General features: G+C 49.6%; 1 protein-coding gene across 3 annotated transcripts in view; it reads right to left on the bottom strand.

Moving 5' to 3' along the window:
• Positions 1-1,828: 1,828 nt before the first annotated feature.
• The window catches only part of EXTL3 (exostosin like glycosyltransferase 3), a 168,220-nt gene continuing 155,959 nt past the window's right edge, over positions 1,829-14,089 (bottom strand). For all 3 annotated transcript variants that reach the window (XM_081903866.1, XM_081903865.1, XM_081903867.1), the window contains 3 exons: positions 11,870-12,014; positions 10,074-10,202; positions 1,829-5,476 (listed from right to left, as the gene is read on the bottom strand). In XM_081903866.1, the coding sequence (XP_081759992.1) occupies positions 5,267-5,476; positions 10,074-10,202; positions 11,870-12,014 (484 nt within the window). In that variant the 3' untranslated portion in view covers positions 1,829-5,266. The remainder of the gene's footprint in view (positions 5,477-10,073; positions 10,203-11,869; positions 12,015-14,089) is intronic.

Genomic DNA, 14,089 nt, shown 5'->3' with positions numbered 1-14,089 from the left:
CCCACTTCTCTGAAGTCTCTCAGCCCCACTCACCTCACAGAGTGTTTGTTGTGGGGGAGGAAGGGAAAAGGAGATTGTAAGCCACTTTGAGACTCCTTTGAGCCAGTCTGGTATCGTTTTTTTTTAATATTGTTCAAGTTCTATTACAGTTTTGCAAGTGAGAGCCAGTGTGGTGTAGTGGTTAAAAGTGGTAGTCTCGTAATCTGGTGAACCAGGTTTGATTCCCCGCTCCTCCACCTGCAGCTGCTGGGTGACCTTGGACCAGTCCCACTTCTCTGAAGTCTCTCAGCCCCACTCACCTCACAGAGTGTTTGTTGTGGGGAAGGAAGGGAAAGGAGAATGTTAGCCGCTTTGAGACTCCTTCGGGTAGTGATAAAGCGGGATATCAAGTCCAAACTCTTCTTCTTCATGGGCAGTGTTAGCAGGTACACCAGGGGCCCACGGGCGCTGCGTTGGCACCCCCTGCTAAGCAGCGTATGCTATAAATACACGCTGCACAGAATGCTCACTTCTCCAGGCATAAGCCCCATGGATCTCAACGGGCTCATCTCTGCGCAGGCAATCGTGCCGCGAAAAGCCTTTTCAGAGACGAGGGCTTTACGACCCGCAGCTGACGCCTTTCTCTTCTCTCTGCTTTTCCTTTTTTTTGTCCTCGGCAACTTAGCAAGGAAGAGGTGGAGTCAAAAGTCCACGGCTGTACCAATCTCGGTGCAGGGAGATACAAATCGCTGGAAACCTTTTGAAAACTGGGAAAAGGAGGGAGAGGACGGAGGGGGAAGAACGAGCTGGACTGCTGAGACCGCATGAACAGATAAGGTTGACAAAAAGCCGTTTTGGGCGAACTGCAAATTAACCTCAATTTCCTCCAGGGCAATAGATTGTAATGCACTAATGATGTTGTCTATTAGAAAGAGGCAGCTTCTGCTCCTAGGTGAGCCCATATTGTGAAACTCACTTATTCAGGTATGGTGAATTTGTGGGAGTTTTCCTAGAAACCAGCCACACATCATTTATTGCATGCACCCAATCATTTTGCATGTCTATCTTCTTACTTGATGGTGAGTAATAACCCCCAGTGGGTGGCGCTGTGGGTTAAAGCCTCAGCCCCTAGGACATGCCGATCGAAAGGTCGGTGGTTCGAATCCCCGCGGCGGGGTGCGCTCCCGTCGCTCAGTCCCAGCGCCTGCCAACCTAGCAGTTCGAAAGCACCCTCGGGTGCAAGTAGATAAATAGGGACCGCTTACTAGCGGGAAGGTAAACGGCGTTTCCGTGTGCTGCGCTGGCTCGCCAGATGCAGCTTGTCACGCTGGCCACATGACCTGGAAGTGTCTCCGGACAGCGCTGGCTCGCGGCCTATAGAGTGAGATGAGCGCACAACCCTAGAGTCTGGCAAGACTGGCCCGTACGGGCAGGGGTACCTTTACCTTTACCTAATAACCCCCGGGGGGCGGATTCCCAGGGGAGGGTGCTAAGAGGAAGGGCTGTGCTGGAAATGTAAATGTCTATCAGTCTTTGAAAAGCTGGTATAAATTGATGGTTCAAGTCGATCAGTTTTCTCGAATTAAACCAAATAATTTTAATCGGATTTTGAGTAAATGTGCAACAAATGCTGAATTTTGTTGTGGGTGCTTTCTTAGCGGGTCGTGCAAGCCGCCACTCTGAATAACGCTTCGTACAGGATTGGGGCCCTTGGGGATCACCAAGGGGAGAGGCCCCCCCAAGAAGTTTGGAAATCACTATTTAAATGAAGTAGAGATTGCAACACCCACTCGCTGTCTGTCAGTGCTTGTCCCCTTCTGCTGAAAGTGGCAAAGAGTCTTGAGACGCGTTCAAGTTAAACTGAGTTTATTTCACCCTTTTACAAAATTCAACATATGAACAATTGTGCTCGTGTCAAGGTTTTAGATTCCCCCCCCGCCCCCACTTTTTGCTTTCCCGTCTTTTAAAATTTGGTGCTCACAGAGCTTTTAAAACACATTCATAGTGGCAAGGGGTAGAGGGCCCACAAATGGCCGTTGCGCTGGGCAGGGGAGAGCAGAGGAAATAAAATTGAGCAGCTGTACCCGCTTGCAGAGATGCCAGAAGGCCTTGGATGAGGAAGCCCCCTCCCTCGTCACGCAGACCCCACCTTTTCCTATATCCTCAAAGAAATGAAAAAGGGCCGCCATTTTGAGCAACAGAGGACGGCAGCTTCTTAGGAGGAATGGCACCAACACGGGTGTTCAGGGTCTGGCAAAAGCCGCTGGACTTGCCTCCAGACAAAAGGGACTTTCTCTCACCTCACCGGTTCCTTCTCCTGCCCAGGTGCCAATCACTCTGAGGGATGCGTCCAATAATCGACCGCCTCCTTTTCCCACAAACTTAGCACAACATGAAGAGGACGGCACGGCAAGGCTCCACCTTGGCCTGCTAAGGTTATCTTTTTAGAAATCTCCATTTGGGATGATCACAACATTGAAGGGGGCGATTAAAAAACAGCCCCGGTTATTTTAAAAAGCCCAAAGTGCACGTGTGTATGCGTGTGATTTTTTTTTTATTAAAAAAAAAACCTGGTCGTATTCCAAAAAGAGCGAGTGCTTGCGTGTGTTTGAACTGTGCATTGTGGTTCTAATCTGGGTTTCCACACATCCAACAGAGGTCAGAGAACACCGCTGGGAGAGCAGGATGGAGAGCAGCCTGTGCCTTTTTTGGGGTGGGGGTCCAAGTTGGGTAACCTCCAACCAGCACAGCAAAGGAGGACGAGGAGGAGGAGGAACCATGTAAACACATTTTTGATTGGATGTCCAAAACCTAGCTTGGCACCTTACAGAGGTTTAAATGCACTAGGAGAAACAGGAGGGGCGACGCTTATTGTGGACGGGGAGAGATGAAGTTACTTCCATGTCACGTTCCCATCCACTAGATCCGGCACCCCCAAACTCAGCCCTCCAGATGTTTTGGGACTACAATTCCCACCACCCCTGACCACTGGTCCTGTTAGCTAGGGATGATGGGAGTTGTAGTCCCAAAAACATCTGGAGGGCCGAGTCTGGGGGTGCCTGCACCAGACGGAGAGACCATCTGCACATGGCTTCCTTTTAAGCCTTGCGCACCCAACAGAGGACGCCTGTACATGTTGTGGACATGCGAGGGAGGCTGATCACCATGGAGAACGTTTTATGTACCACCACCTCTTTTGCCCTGGCTGGGGATTATTCATTCATCCAGACAGGGAACAGAGCATGGGGGGAACGAGACTTGTGGCTTAGAAGTGGGACGGGGGCTGCCTAAGGAGAACCCGCTTCCATTGGGACAGCCACCTTTGTCCTTTGTTCCGCTACATTTCAACTCGCATGGCGACAGTCTGCATTATTGGGTTACCGGGTGCAAAAGAGAGAGAATCTCCTTTTGAAAATGCAAAGGGGGAATTGCAGTCCCTGAAGACTATCCAAAAAAGAGCAGAGAGGACTGTAAACATTCGTGAGTCGCAGCCATCAAACAGGCCAGCGAGCGAATGAGCTTCCTGCCCAAATGGGGCACAGGGAGCCCCCCTTCCACCTGTATTTTCACAAGAGGGTGATGGTTACCCTTTGGCACTGCAGAGCTCCAACCAGCACCCACAACATGCAAAAATCAGGACCCCAGGACAGGAATCGCAGTGGGAGAATATACCAAGGGGACTGCCAACCTTCCCGGATGCTACAGGAAGGCGGCTATTTCACTACTGCCTTTCTATAAATAAAAAAGGGAAGGGGAATCTAAATTGCAGCCGGGGTGGGGGGCAGCAAGTTGTTCCACACCATCTCTTATAGTTTTGCAAAGACTGCACACAATGGCCTTCTTGGCCAATGTGATGTCAAAGCGAGAGCCTTTCTAGAAAAGGCTCCCTGCAGAACCAAAACTCTGTGCAGAAGTAGCTTGAAAGCAATTGGGGGCGGGGGCAGAGACGGCCTGCACTCTTTCGAACAATAATATTAATTTGTGTGCAGTCTCCCGAGGGGTCCAGCGCTCCTGGGGAGTAGACCACTCGCCTGTCTCCCTCCAGCAGCTGCCGGCAAACCGGTCCCAAGAGCCATAGAGGAAAAAGGGCACAAGAGGGAGGAGAAGAAGGGCAGTTTTAGGCATCAGGGCTGAGAGAGCTGTTGAGACCAGACATGATTGCTTGACAGAGGATGGATTTGGGGTACACTTCATGAGCAGGAATACAGCACCTTTCATCCGGAACACACCACAGACCCCTTACGAGTGTGTGTGTCTTGTTGAAGAATCCCTAAGAGGCCACATCTAAAAGAAAACTTAACCCACACTCCCAAACGACTCGCCTGCAGTCACCCTGGCGTTGCCCTCGCCTGCGGCGCGGAAACTTCCCACGCTGCGCAAGCGACGCTTAAATTAAGACCTTTGAGCTTCCGCAAAGGGAGGTGGGGTGCTTACGCAATGCTCCCGCGTGGCACAGAGAGAAGCAGCAGCCCCCCAAGGAAGCAGCAGGGAAAGGGTGCCCATTTTCCGCTAGGGGCACCCGCAGCTGGGAAAGGCGCCGCTGGGTGGCTGGGTCGCCACAAAAAAAGGTTGATGCGGCAGGATCCTTTAGCGCAGGTGGGTGTAGAGGCAAGGAGCTCCCTGGAATCACTTCGCTCCTTGGCAGCTGCAGGGAGAGGGTATTTTTCAGCGAAAAGGGATCCACGGTTTCCTCCAGGAAATCCCAAGCCGGTCTCACTGAGAAGCAAATGGATGGAGGCCTCAGGCAGCCAGGTCTTCCCTCCTTGAGAACAAGAAAGAAATCTGGGATATTGGCCGGAGTGGGCAGAGGGTGTTGGGCGCAGATTCCTGGGGCGTCTGCTTCTCCCCAAACAACATCACGGGCCGGGGACGAAACAAACATGAAATATCCCCTCCCTCCCTCCCAGCAGCCCCCTCCCACCTTCTGAAAAAAAAAATATATAGAAAGCCTTACCAGGCATATCTAAAACACTTCCATTTTAAATAATAATTAATATTTTAAAAACCCCAGTTTTGCCCTTGGCTAACCCACTACCTGGGGGACTAACCAGTCTCAGTTTTTCCTCAGTACACAATACCAAGCAGAGTCTTTAATGGGTGGTGCCCCACGGCTTACAGTCCCCGTGGGGCTGGCACAAGATGGCGGGAGCCACTGCTGTGTCCTTCTCCTCAGGCAGAAGCTGGTGCCTGTCCCAGGGGAGGAGGAAACCCTTCAGCCTCCCTCCTCGCCTCCGGTCTCGATCCAGAAGTCCGCAGTCAACGCACACAGACGCGTCTCCACGCAGGCCTAGATGAACTTGAAGCACTTGGTCTTGTCGTGGGGCAGCCTGGTCTTGAAGAGGACGGAGTCCACGCGGAACTGGGTGTAGAGCAAAGGCATGTAGCCGTAGACTTTGACAAAGAAGTTGATGCATTTGTGCCGCTCGTGGAAGTGGGAGTCGTCGTGGGAGAGGGCCTGGGGGCAGCCGGGGCAGCGGAAGGTCCAGCGGGACGTCACCTGCGCAGAGGAGGAGGGCAAGGGAGGCAGGCAGTGAGCTGGGAGGAGTCCCCCAAGAGGATTCAGCAGCCCAAAGTTGTGTGCTGGGCAAAGGATGCTCAATCAGGGTTCCTGACAGAGTGGGCTGGCACACTAAACTACAGTGGTACCTCAGTTTTCGAACAGCTTAGTTCACTAACAATTTGGAACCCGAATGCTGCAAAACCGGAAGTAGGTGTTCCGATTTTCAGACTTTTTTTCGGAAGCCGAACATGCTCCGTTTTGAGTCCCCCTGTGTTTCCTGTTGCGCTGCTAATTTGCGTCCCTCATTCAAGCCTTCCGTTTCTGATTATAGTGTTCTAAGGTGATATTTAGAGCTTTTGTTTTTGGTATTTATTTTGCGTTTTCTGTTTTGAGGCTTTTTCAGTTAATTTGTTTTTGTGACTGTGTGGAACCCAGTTCAGCTACTGATTGATTGATTGATTGATTGATTGATTGGGTGACTGCGGAAATGGATAAAAGCCCCCCATCCAAACAATGACTATCATCAGTGCAGGTAAGGAAAAAAATTAATTTTAATCTTTATCATCTACAATACTGTCTTATTTATTTTATAGTACAGCACATTGACTATTGCTCTCATTTTATGGGTCAATGGTCTCGTTAGATAGTAAAACTCATGCTAAATTACTGTTTTGGGGGTGTTTTTAAAAGTCTGGAATGGATTAATCCATTTAGCACTACTTTCTATGGGAAAGCGCGCCTTGGTTTTGGAACGCTTTCGTTTTGGAACAGACTTCTGGAACGGATTAAGTTTGAGAAGCAAGGTACCACTGTAGTAGACTATGCAGAGATGGTAAAAATGACTGGGAAAACCAGAAACCAGGAGGATCAAAACTTCAGCAAAGAATGGGAGAAATTCACATTATATTTGACAGACCACTGTAAACATCTGAAATCTTTGGCAGGTTTTAAATACCTCTTATAACATTACATAGACTTTGGATATAAAGGGTTATGGTTAGGGTTAGGGTTAGATCTTTCTCTACAAGATCTCAAAGTAGCTGTAATATTACAAAAGAATTTCAAAAACAGACTGGAAAGAGAAGTTGCTGAATTGCAACTTATTACCAAACTTAAAACCATGGAGAGCCCTGGTCTGAATAGAGACATTGGATTCTTATCTCATTATACACGATAAAGCTATTTTTGGCCATCTCACCCCTTGCAGTCATTAACCATCAACAGGTTTACCACACCTATCAGCCAATCCCCCATCTCCCACCACCCTTCTGAGTAATACCCCTTCCCACCCTCTCGCTATATATAAGGGTCTGGAGACTTCTGTTACTTCAGTGTATCTGAAGAAGTGTGCATGCACACGAAAGCTCATGCCAAGAACAAACTTAGTTGGTCTTAGTTGGAATTTTTAAATTTTGTTTCAACTACGGCAGACCGACACGACCTTTGATCCTGGGACGATTCTGGTTTCTGGAAACACTGCACTTCACCAGAGCACCTCCCCAAGGGTGGGTACACCCAGCTACGCCAACTGAGCCTGAGGCCAAGGAGGGGCAGGGTGGGAGAGGCAGGCCCTGTGCCCACCCCCTCTGGACCCCTCACGACGACTCTGGGAAGCCAAAGGATTGCTCTGCCCACGCCAAGCGGCTGCCCTTATCCGCAAAGGCTCGTTTTCATGAAGAGACACATAATGCCTGGCAGGGACCTCGGCAGGTCGGCTTCAGCTAGAAGCCTCCTCCGTCTTCCTCCTGCCAACTCTGGCTGCTAAGCAGAGCCAAAAGGTCAAAGCAATTACTAACAGCCGCTGATGGACTTTGCTCTGGAGAAATACCAGCTAATGACCATGCCAAATTAAAGGGCCTCTGGAAACCTGTCCTAGGCCTTACGCAGTGGGCACCCTGACCCCTATGGCAAGGGCTGGCATAGCTGTCAACTTTCCCCTTTTTTAAAGGGAAATTCCCTTATTCCGAATAGGATCCCTTGCAAGAAAAGTTGACAGCTATGAGGGCTGGTCCCATCTCAAGTACCGTATTTTTCTCTCTAAAGGACGCACTTTTCCCCCTCCAAAAATGAAGGGGAAATGTGTGTGCATTTTATGGAGCGAATGCAGGCTCCTTGGCTTCAGCGATAGCAACACGAAGCCTCCGAAGCGCAGAGGGAGAGCTCCCCCCGTGCTCCGGAGGCTTTGCGTTGCTTTCGCTGAAGCCGCCTGAAGGCCCCTGAGCGCAGCGGGAACTCCCACTGTGCTCAGGAGGTTTCAGACAGCTATCCGCAAGCCTTTGGAGTGCAGCAGGAGTTCCTGCTGCGCTCCGAAGGCTTGTGGATAGCTGCCTGAAGCCTGGAGAGCGAGAGGGGTTGGTGCACACCGATCCCTCTTGCTCTCCAGGCTTCGTTTCGCTGGAGAGGCGCTGCACAGTTTTCCCTCTCTGCGCAGCGCCCCTTCAGCGAAGCGGGAGGAGAAATGGAAGGGGCTCCGTTTCTCCTGCTGCTTTGCTGAAGGAGCGCTGAGCAGAGAGGGGGAGAATTTTATTTCGCCGTTCTCCCCCTCCTATGGTCCGGTGCGTCCTATGGTCTGGTGAGTCCTATAGTCCTTTAAAGCCCTATACGGCCTAGGACCCTCGTACCTACGGGACCGCCTCTCCTGGTATGCCCCACAGAGAAACCTACGGTCTGCAAATAATAACATCCTCAAGGTCCCAGGCCTCAGAGAGGTTAGGCTGGCCTCAACTAGAGCCAGGGCCTTCTCGGCTGCGGCTCCAATCTGGTGGAACGCTCTGTCACAAGAGACTAGGGCTCTGCGGGACTTGACATCTTTCCGCAGGGCCTGCAAGACAGAGCTGTTCCACCAGGCCTTTGGTCAGGGCGCAGCCTGACCCCCCTCCTCTGGCAACCTGCACAGAACTTTGCTTAATCGGTTGCCATTAATTTGATTTTAATTAATTTTATAATGAAATTTTTAGAATGTGTGATTATTTGACTGTTTAATATTTGATTGTTGTTAGCCGCCCTGAGCCCGGCTTCGGCTGGGGAGGGCGGGATATAAATAAAATTTATTATTATTATTATTATAGAGCGAAAAACACAGTAATACTCAAAGGAATTGTGCAAGTCAGTAAGATCTACTCTTTTTTTGCATGTTTTTTTTTTTTTTGGCATGGGGAACACCACCACCTTGCATGCTGCAGAATGCTTCCAAATTTTTAAAGCACCCCCTTGGGTTGCCTTTGCCTTCAAAGGCAAAAGCCAAGGATGTTTAGCTCTGACAACCGAACGAGCTTCCCTTGCCAAAGCTATCTGAATGGAGACCTTCCCCCTTTCTCAACCTGTGGGTCCCCAGATGTTGTTGAACTACAACTCCCATCACCCCTAGCTAGCAAGGCCAGAGCTTGGGGATGATGGGAGGTGTAGTCCAACAACATCTGGGGACCCACAGGTTGAGTGTCTTCTCCTTCTGGGGTGTCGGGGGGGGGAGTTTATTAGCAGTAGTGGGTTCAGAAAGTGCCATAACTTACCCACGGAGCTTATTTGTGCCTTGAGGCAACTGCAGGTGAGATCTAAAAGATCACCCCACTCCTTATATGCACTACCAATCGCTGTGCATACAACCTGTACGAGACGACCTCCTGAAGATGTCACCCTATTAGGAGGTTCATTCTGGACAATGCAGAAATATGGCCTTTAGTGTGGTGGCCCCTAACTTGGCCCATAAGAATCCCCTACGCTATCTCTCTGGAGTCTGCTGAAGAGTGCCAAAGCGTTTTCAGCATAGATTTTCTTTACCCGCACTGGACCAGATACCATATTTATATGCTGCTTTCTAATCGCTGTTGTCTTTATTTTTCATTGCTTTGGGGTGTTTCATGGGAAGCGACTCCTAAATTAAACTGATAACACAAAGTACAGGATTTCCTAAGTTGCAGGGTGGTTTTCAATCCTGCGGGGGGGGGGGTCTCTACTTGTTTTCTTTCTCCCACATCCCAGGGCCAATTTGACAGGCCTGGTCTAGATCATATTGTATCAAACCCAAAGGGAAAGAGAAAAAGACAATGAAAACAGATTGTGAATTTGTGCATGAGCTGGGGTGTGTGGAGTGTGTGTGTGTTTATATATAGGGGAAGCTTTTTACTTGATGGGAAGTTTCTTCCACTTGACCTAACAGTTTAATTGATTAAATGCTGCAATCCTCTTTTCCACACCATTGTTCAGTTTGGCATGCCCCAAACCCAAGGAGTGTGTGCTGCCAAGGAGTGTGGCGGAGTCTCCTTCTTTGGAGGTCTTTAAGCAGAGGCTTGACAACCATAGGTCAGGAGTGCTCTGATGGTGTTTCCTGCTTGGCAGGGGGTTGGACTCGATGGCCCTTGTGGTCTCTTCCAACTCTATGATTCTATGAAACCCGGCCCTCCAGATGTTTTGGGACTACAACTCCCATCATCCCTAGCCAACAGGACCAGTGGTCAGGGATGATGGGAATTGTAGTCCCAAAACATCTGGAGGGACGAATTTGGGGGTGCCTGCCCTAGTAGCTCAGGAATGAGAGATAATTTTGCCCTAGCAAAAAAAGGAACCGGTCCTCTCAAGTCCCCCACCAAGCACTTACCTTGATCGGTGGCTTCCTGGTGATATGAGAGACCAGGAAGTTCATAGCGATATCCTCACAGTTGATGTATTCATCTACCATATCTCGGATGGCCTGGGGCATCACGTAGGAATACAGGTAGGCATAGTACTGCAGGTGAAAGGGAGGGAGGAAGGGAGAGAGGGAAGGAGAATGGGAAAACATCAGAAAATGGCCAAGACCGCCCCAACGCACAAATGCCACTGATTTACCATAGCTGAGTCCAAATATACACACCTTGGGGAAAAGAGAAGAGTCTTGTGCAGGTGAAATGGACCCAATATAACACAATGGCTTGTTCGATTTCATTTTCTTCTCTGCCTCAGAAGAACCACATTGGATCTGGGTGTAAGCCAGGGACGGGGATCCTGTGGAACTCCAAATGTTCCTGCACTCCAACTCCCATCATCCCTGGATTCTGGCCATGCTGGCTGAGGATGATGGGAGTTGGAGTCCAACAGCATCTGTGCCCCATTCTGGGTCCAAACTCCTTCCAGACAAGGGAAGGAGGAACAGTGCTTAGCTCCTTCGCTGGCTCTCTAACTGCCCACCTAGGCAAGTCCATTTGCACTGAAAAGACGGCCCGATATTGGTTCCAACCACTAGATCAGTGTTTCCCAACCTTGTGCCTCCAGCTGTTTTTGGACTACAATTCCCATCATCCCTTGCCACTGGTCTTGCTAGTCAGGGATGATGGGAGTTGTAGTTCAAAAACAGCTGGAGGCACAAGGTTGGGAAACACTGCACTAGATCACGAGTTTCTGCACCCCTTTCCTCTACCTCGCCCATGAGGACAATATCTCAGCCCTCTTCTGTTTTCTCCATCCTCCCTGAACAGATGGAAGGATAGGACAGCTTGAGTTTGGCTCCCGGCTTCTATGGATGTGGCCTGTGAGAATAAGCCCCCTCTGCCCACCAGGTTGGCAAAGGAAGCTCCACAAGGAACGGAGAACATGAGAGTTGGGGTGTTGTTGGTTTTTTTGCAACTCCCCTTATTATAAAAATATGTGAGCTGAGAGCCACTCCCAGCGACAGGATGCATGGCTTTAAAGGAAAACTTGCTAAAAATGATGTATAGATGGCATTTGACGCCAGTAAAATTAGCTAAAATGTATAGGAAAAAAGAAAGAAAATGTTGGAAATGTAAAAAGGCAGATGGCGACTATTCCCATATGTGGTGGACCTGCGATAAGGTAAAAAAAATTTGGGAATCAATTTATAATGAACTCAAAAAAATATTTAGATATACTTTCCCCAAAAGACCGGAAGCGTGTCTATTAGGCTTAATAGGAACAGAAATTAAAATAGAAGATCAAAATTTGTTCATGTATGCTACAGCTGCCGCGAGGACCCTTCTGGCCCAAAGATGGGAAGTACAAGATATACCAACTATTCAGGAGTAGTAGGCGAAGTTGACAGAATATGCAGAACTTGCCAAACTGTCAGGGAGGATCCGGGACCAGGGAGATCAAAGATACCAAAATAACTGGAGTAAATTTATTGAATATTTAAAGAAGAATTGTAAAGAGGTCAAGACACTAGCAGGATTGACATAATACCTCCAATGTATAATAGTACTAATATGAGAATGATGTGCGTGAAGGAAAGAGGATAAATATGCCAGTTGTGGGGAGGGAGGGGGGTCGCGACTCGGCAGAGTCAAAGGGAATGTATGGTGCTATTACAATTTGTTGGAAAAGAATATGTAAGGAAAACAATAAAAATTCACTTAGGAAAAAAAGAGAGCCACTCCCAGCGATGGGGTCCCCCTCCCTTACCTTGTGGAAGAAGGCAGCGCCCGTCAGGACCATGGAGAGTTCACAGGAGTAGTTGGAGTTGTACAGCCAGGATTGGTGAGGGATGTCCCATGCGTGGTAGCGCCCAGGGAAGCCGACAATGCGGTCCCTGGCTTCTCTCCAGACCCTGAAGATGCAAAGTGGGAAGGGAAGAGATGGAACAAGGCGGACAGACTGGGGACAAAGAGCGCAGCACAACACCAACACAAGCGGCCCTCTCACCAAGCCGACGACGGCTGATTCATACATTGTTTGAGGCAGACATCACAGGGCGTTCACTGTTAAGCCAGGCGGCAAATATTCAGCAAAGAAAATGGGCAACACTGAGAACAGAGGCTGACTGTGATGCAAAGCCCAGAGGACTCCCCCCCTCACACACTTTCTTTTAGACTTTTAACATTCAGCTTTTTCTTGGTTCCTACCCTTTTCTTCAGCAAACACACAGACACACATTTTGTTTCTCTTCTGTTTATTGTAATGATAACAGAAACAGCTCATCCTTCCTAAAGTTACTGGTAGGGCGAGGGCAGGACTGCGAATCACAGCCACTTGGATTTCGGGGCAGAAAACCGGAGCTTTAGCTTACAGAGCCACACATCTCACAAAATGCTCCTGCTACTATTTTACCTCCTATGGCCATTACATTTTACACTCCAAGAAGCTCAACGTGGTGCACACGGTCTATGTATCTCCCGCTTGGACTACTGCAATACGCTGTACGTGGGGCGACCTTCGAAGGTGACCCGAAAACTGTAACTAATCCAGAATACGGCAGCTAGAAGAGCGCCAGAAATAGCTTGAGTGCACGCTCCGGCGCACCCGCTCCGGTCCACCGAGAGGTTTGCAGGGGAGTGGGCCGGGCCAGCCTCAAAAAATGTTGCCGACCCCTGGACTAAATGACTCTTTTGGTCCCTTCCAATTCTATGATTCTATGCACATACACACCCTGCAAACTTTGATAATTATCTGAAGTGAAGCCCATATCTTGAGTGAGGTCCACGTCGATCATCTGACCGGGGCCGTATATACAGGCCTCTCCTCATCCACTTAAAAACAAGATTTATAGAGGGAAAAGCAAATCCTGCCATCTCTCCGTGTCTCTTCCCCCCACAATGCCAGTTTCATAAACGTGGTTGGGGCTTATTCCCCTTCCTACAAAAACACTCCCACGACTCCGCAAGTCGTGCCAGCAAGGAGCAGTCCCTCCTGCACTGCGACTATAAATAGAGGCACGTTGCTAAAAATAAGGATTTGTTGCAGCCAAACATCTGCATGCGGTGGGAATTTAGAGAAATAAGACCCCGCAGCTAATTTTTCCTGAAGATATCCCCTCGTGCAGATAGGGAGAGTAAGATTTATGAACAAGACGCAGTTTCCCTTGCTGGGGGAGCACGCGGGAGAGCAGAACTCCTCAGGAAAGGAGGAGGAAAGGGCAGAGAGCCTTTGCTCCAATGCTCAAAAACAGTCTCTCTCACATGCAACCTGAGAGGGAAGTAGAAGTTAGGACTCAAAGCAGAAAGGACAGCGTAATTATGCAAATGGAAGGGAGGAAAACCAGCCTTGTTTGGCCACAAAGTGATCAGTGGTTGCTAAAATGGGTGGTACGCCTTGGGGGGGGGGATTTCCAGGGGACATTAAGAGGCAAGAGGGCAGAAGAAGGACATTAGAGGTGTAAATGGCTTTCATTTCATCAGTATGCAGATGATACCCAGCTCCACCTCTCTTTTAAACCAGAACCAGTGAAGGCGGAGAAGGTCCTGTGTGAGTGCCTGGAGGCTGCTGGAGGATGGATGGCAGCTAATGGATTGAGGTTGAATCCTGACAAGACAGAAGTACTGTTTTGGGGGGACAGGAGGCGGGCAGGTTTGGAGGACTCCCTGGTCCTGAATGGGATAACTGTGCCCCTGAAGGACCAGGTGCACAGCCTGGGAGTCATTCTGGACTCACAGCTGTCCATGGAGGTGCAGGTTAATTCTGTGTCCAGGGCAGCTGTCTACCAGCTCCACCTGGTACACAGGCTGAGACCCTACCTGCCCGCAGACTGTCTCGCCAGAGTGGTGCATGCTCTGGTTATCTCCCGCTTGGACTACTGCAATGCACTCTATGTGGGGCTACCTTTGAAGGTGACCTGGAAACTACAACTAATCCAGAATGCGGCAGCTAGACTGGTGACTGGGCTGGTGACTGGGGGAGGCCGCCGAG

Source organism: Podarcis melisellensis (genome assembly GCF_964234715.1).
Source record: "Podarcis melisellensis genome assembly, chromosome: 3".
NCBI lineage: Eukaryota > Metazoa > Chordata > Lepidosauria > Squamata > Lacertidae > Podarcis > Podarcis melisellensis.
Note: the sequence above shows the minus strand (reverse complement) of the source record. Positions and strands in the feature narration are given on the sequence as shown.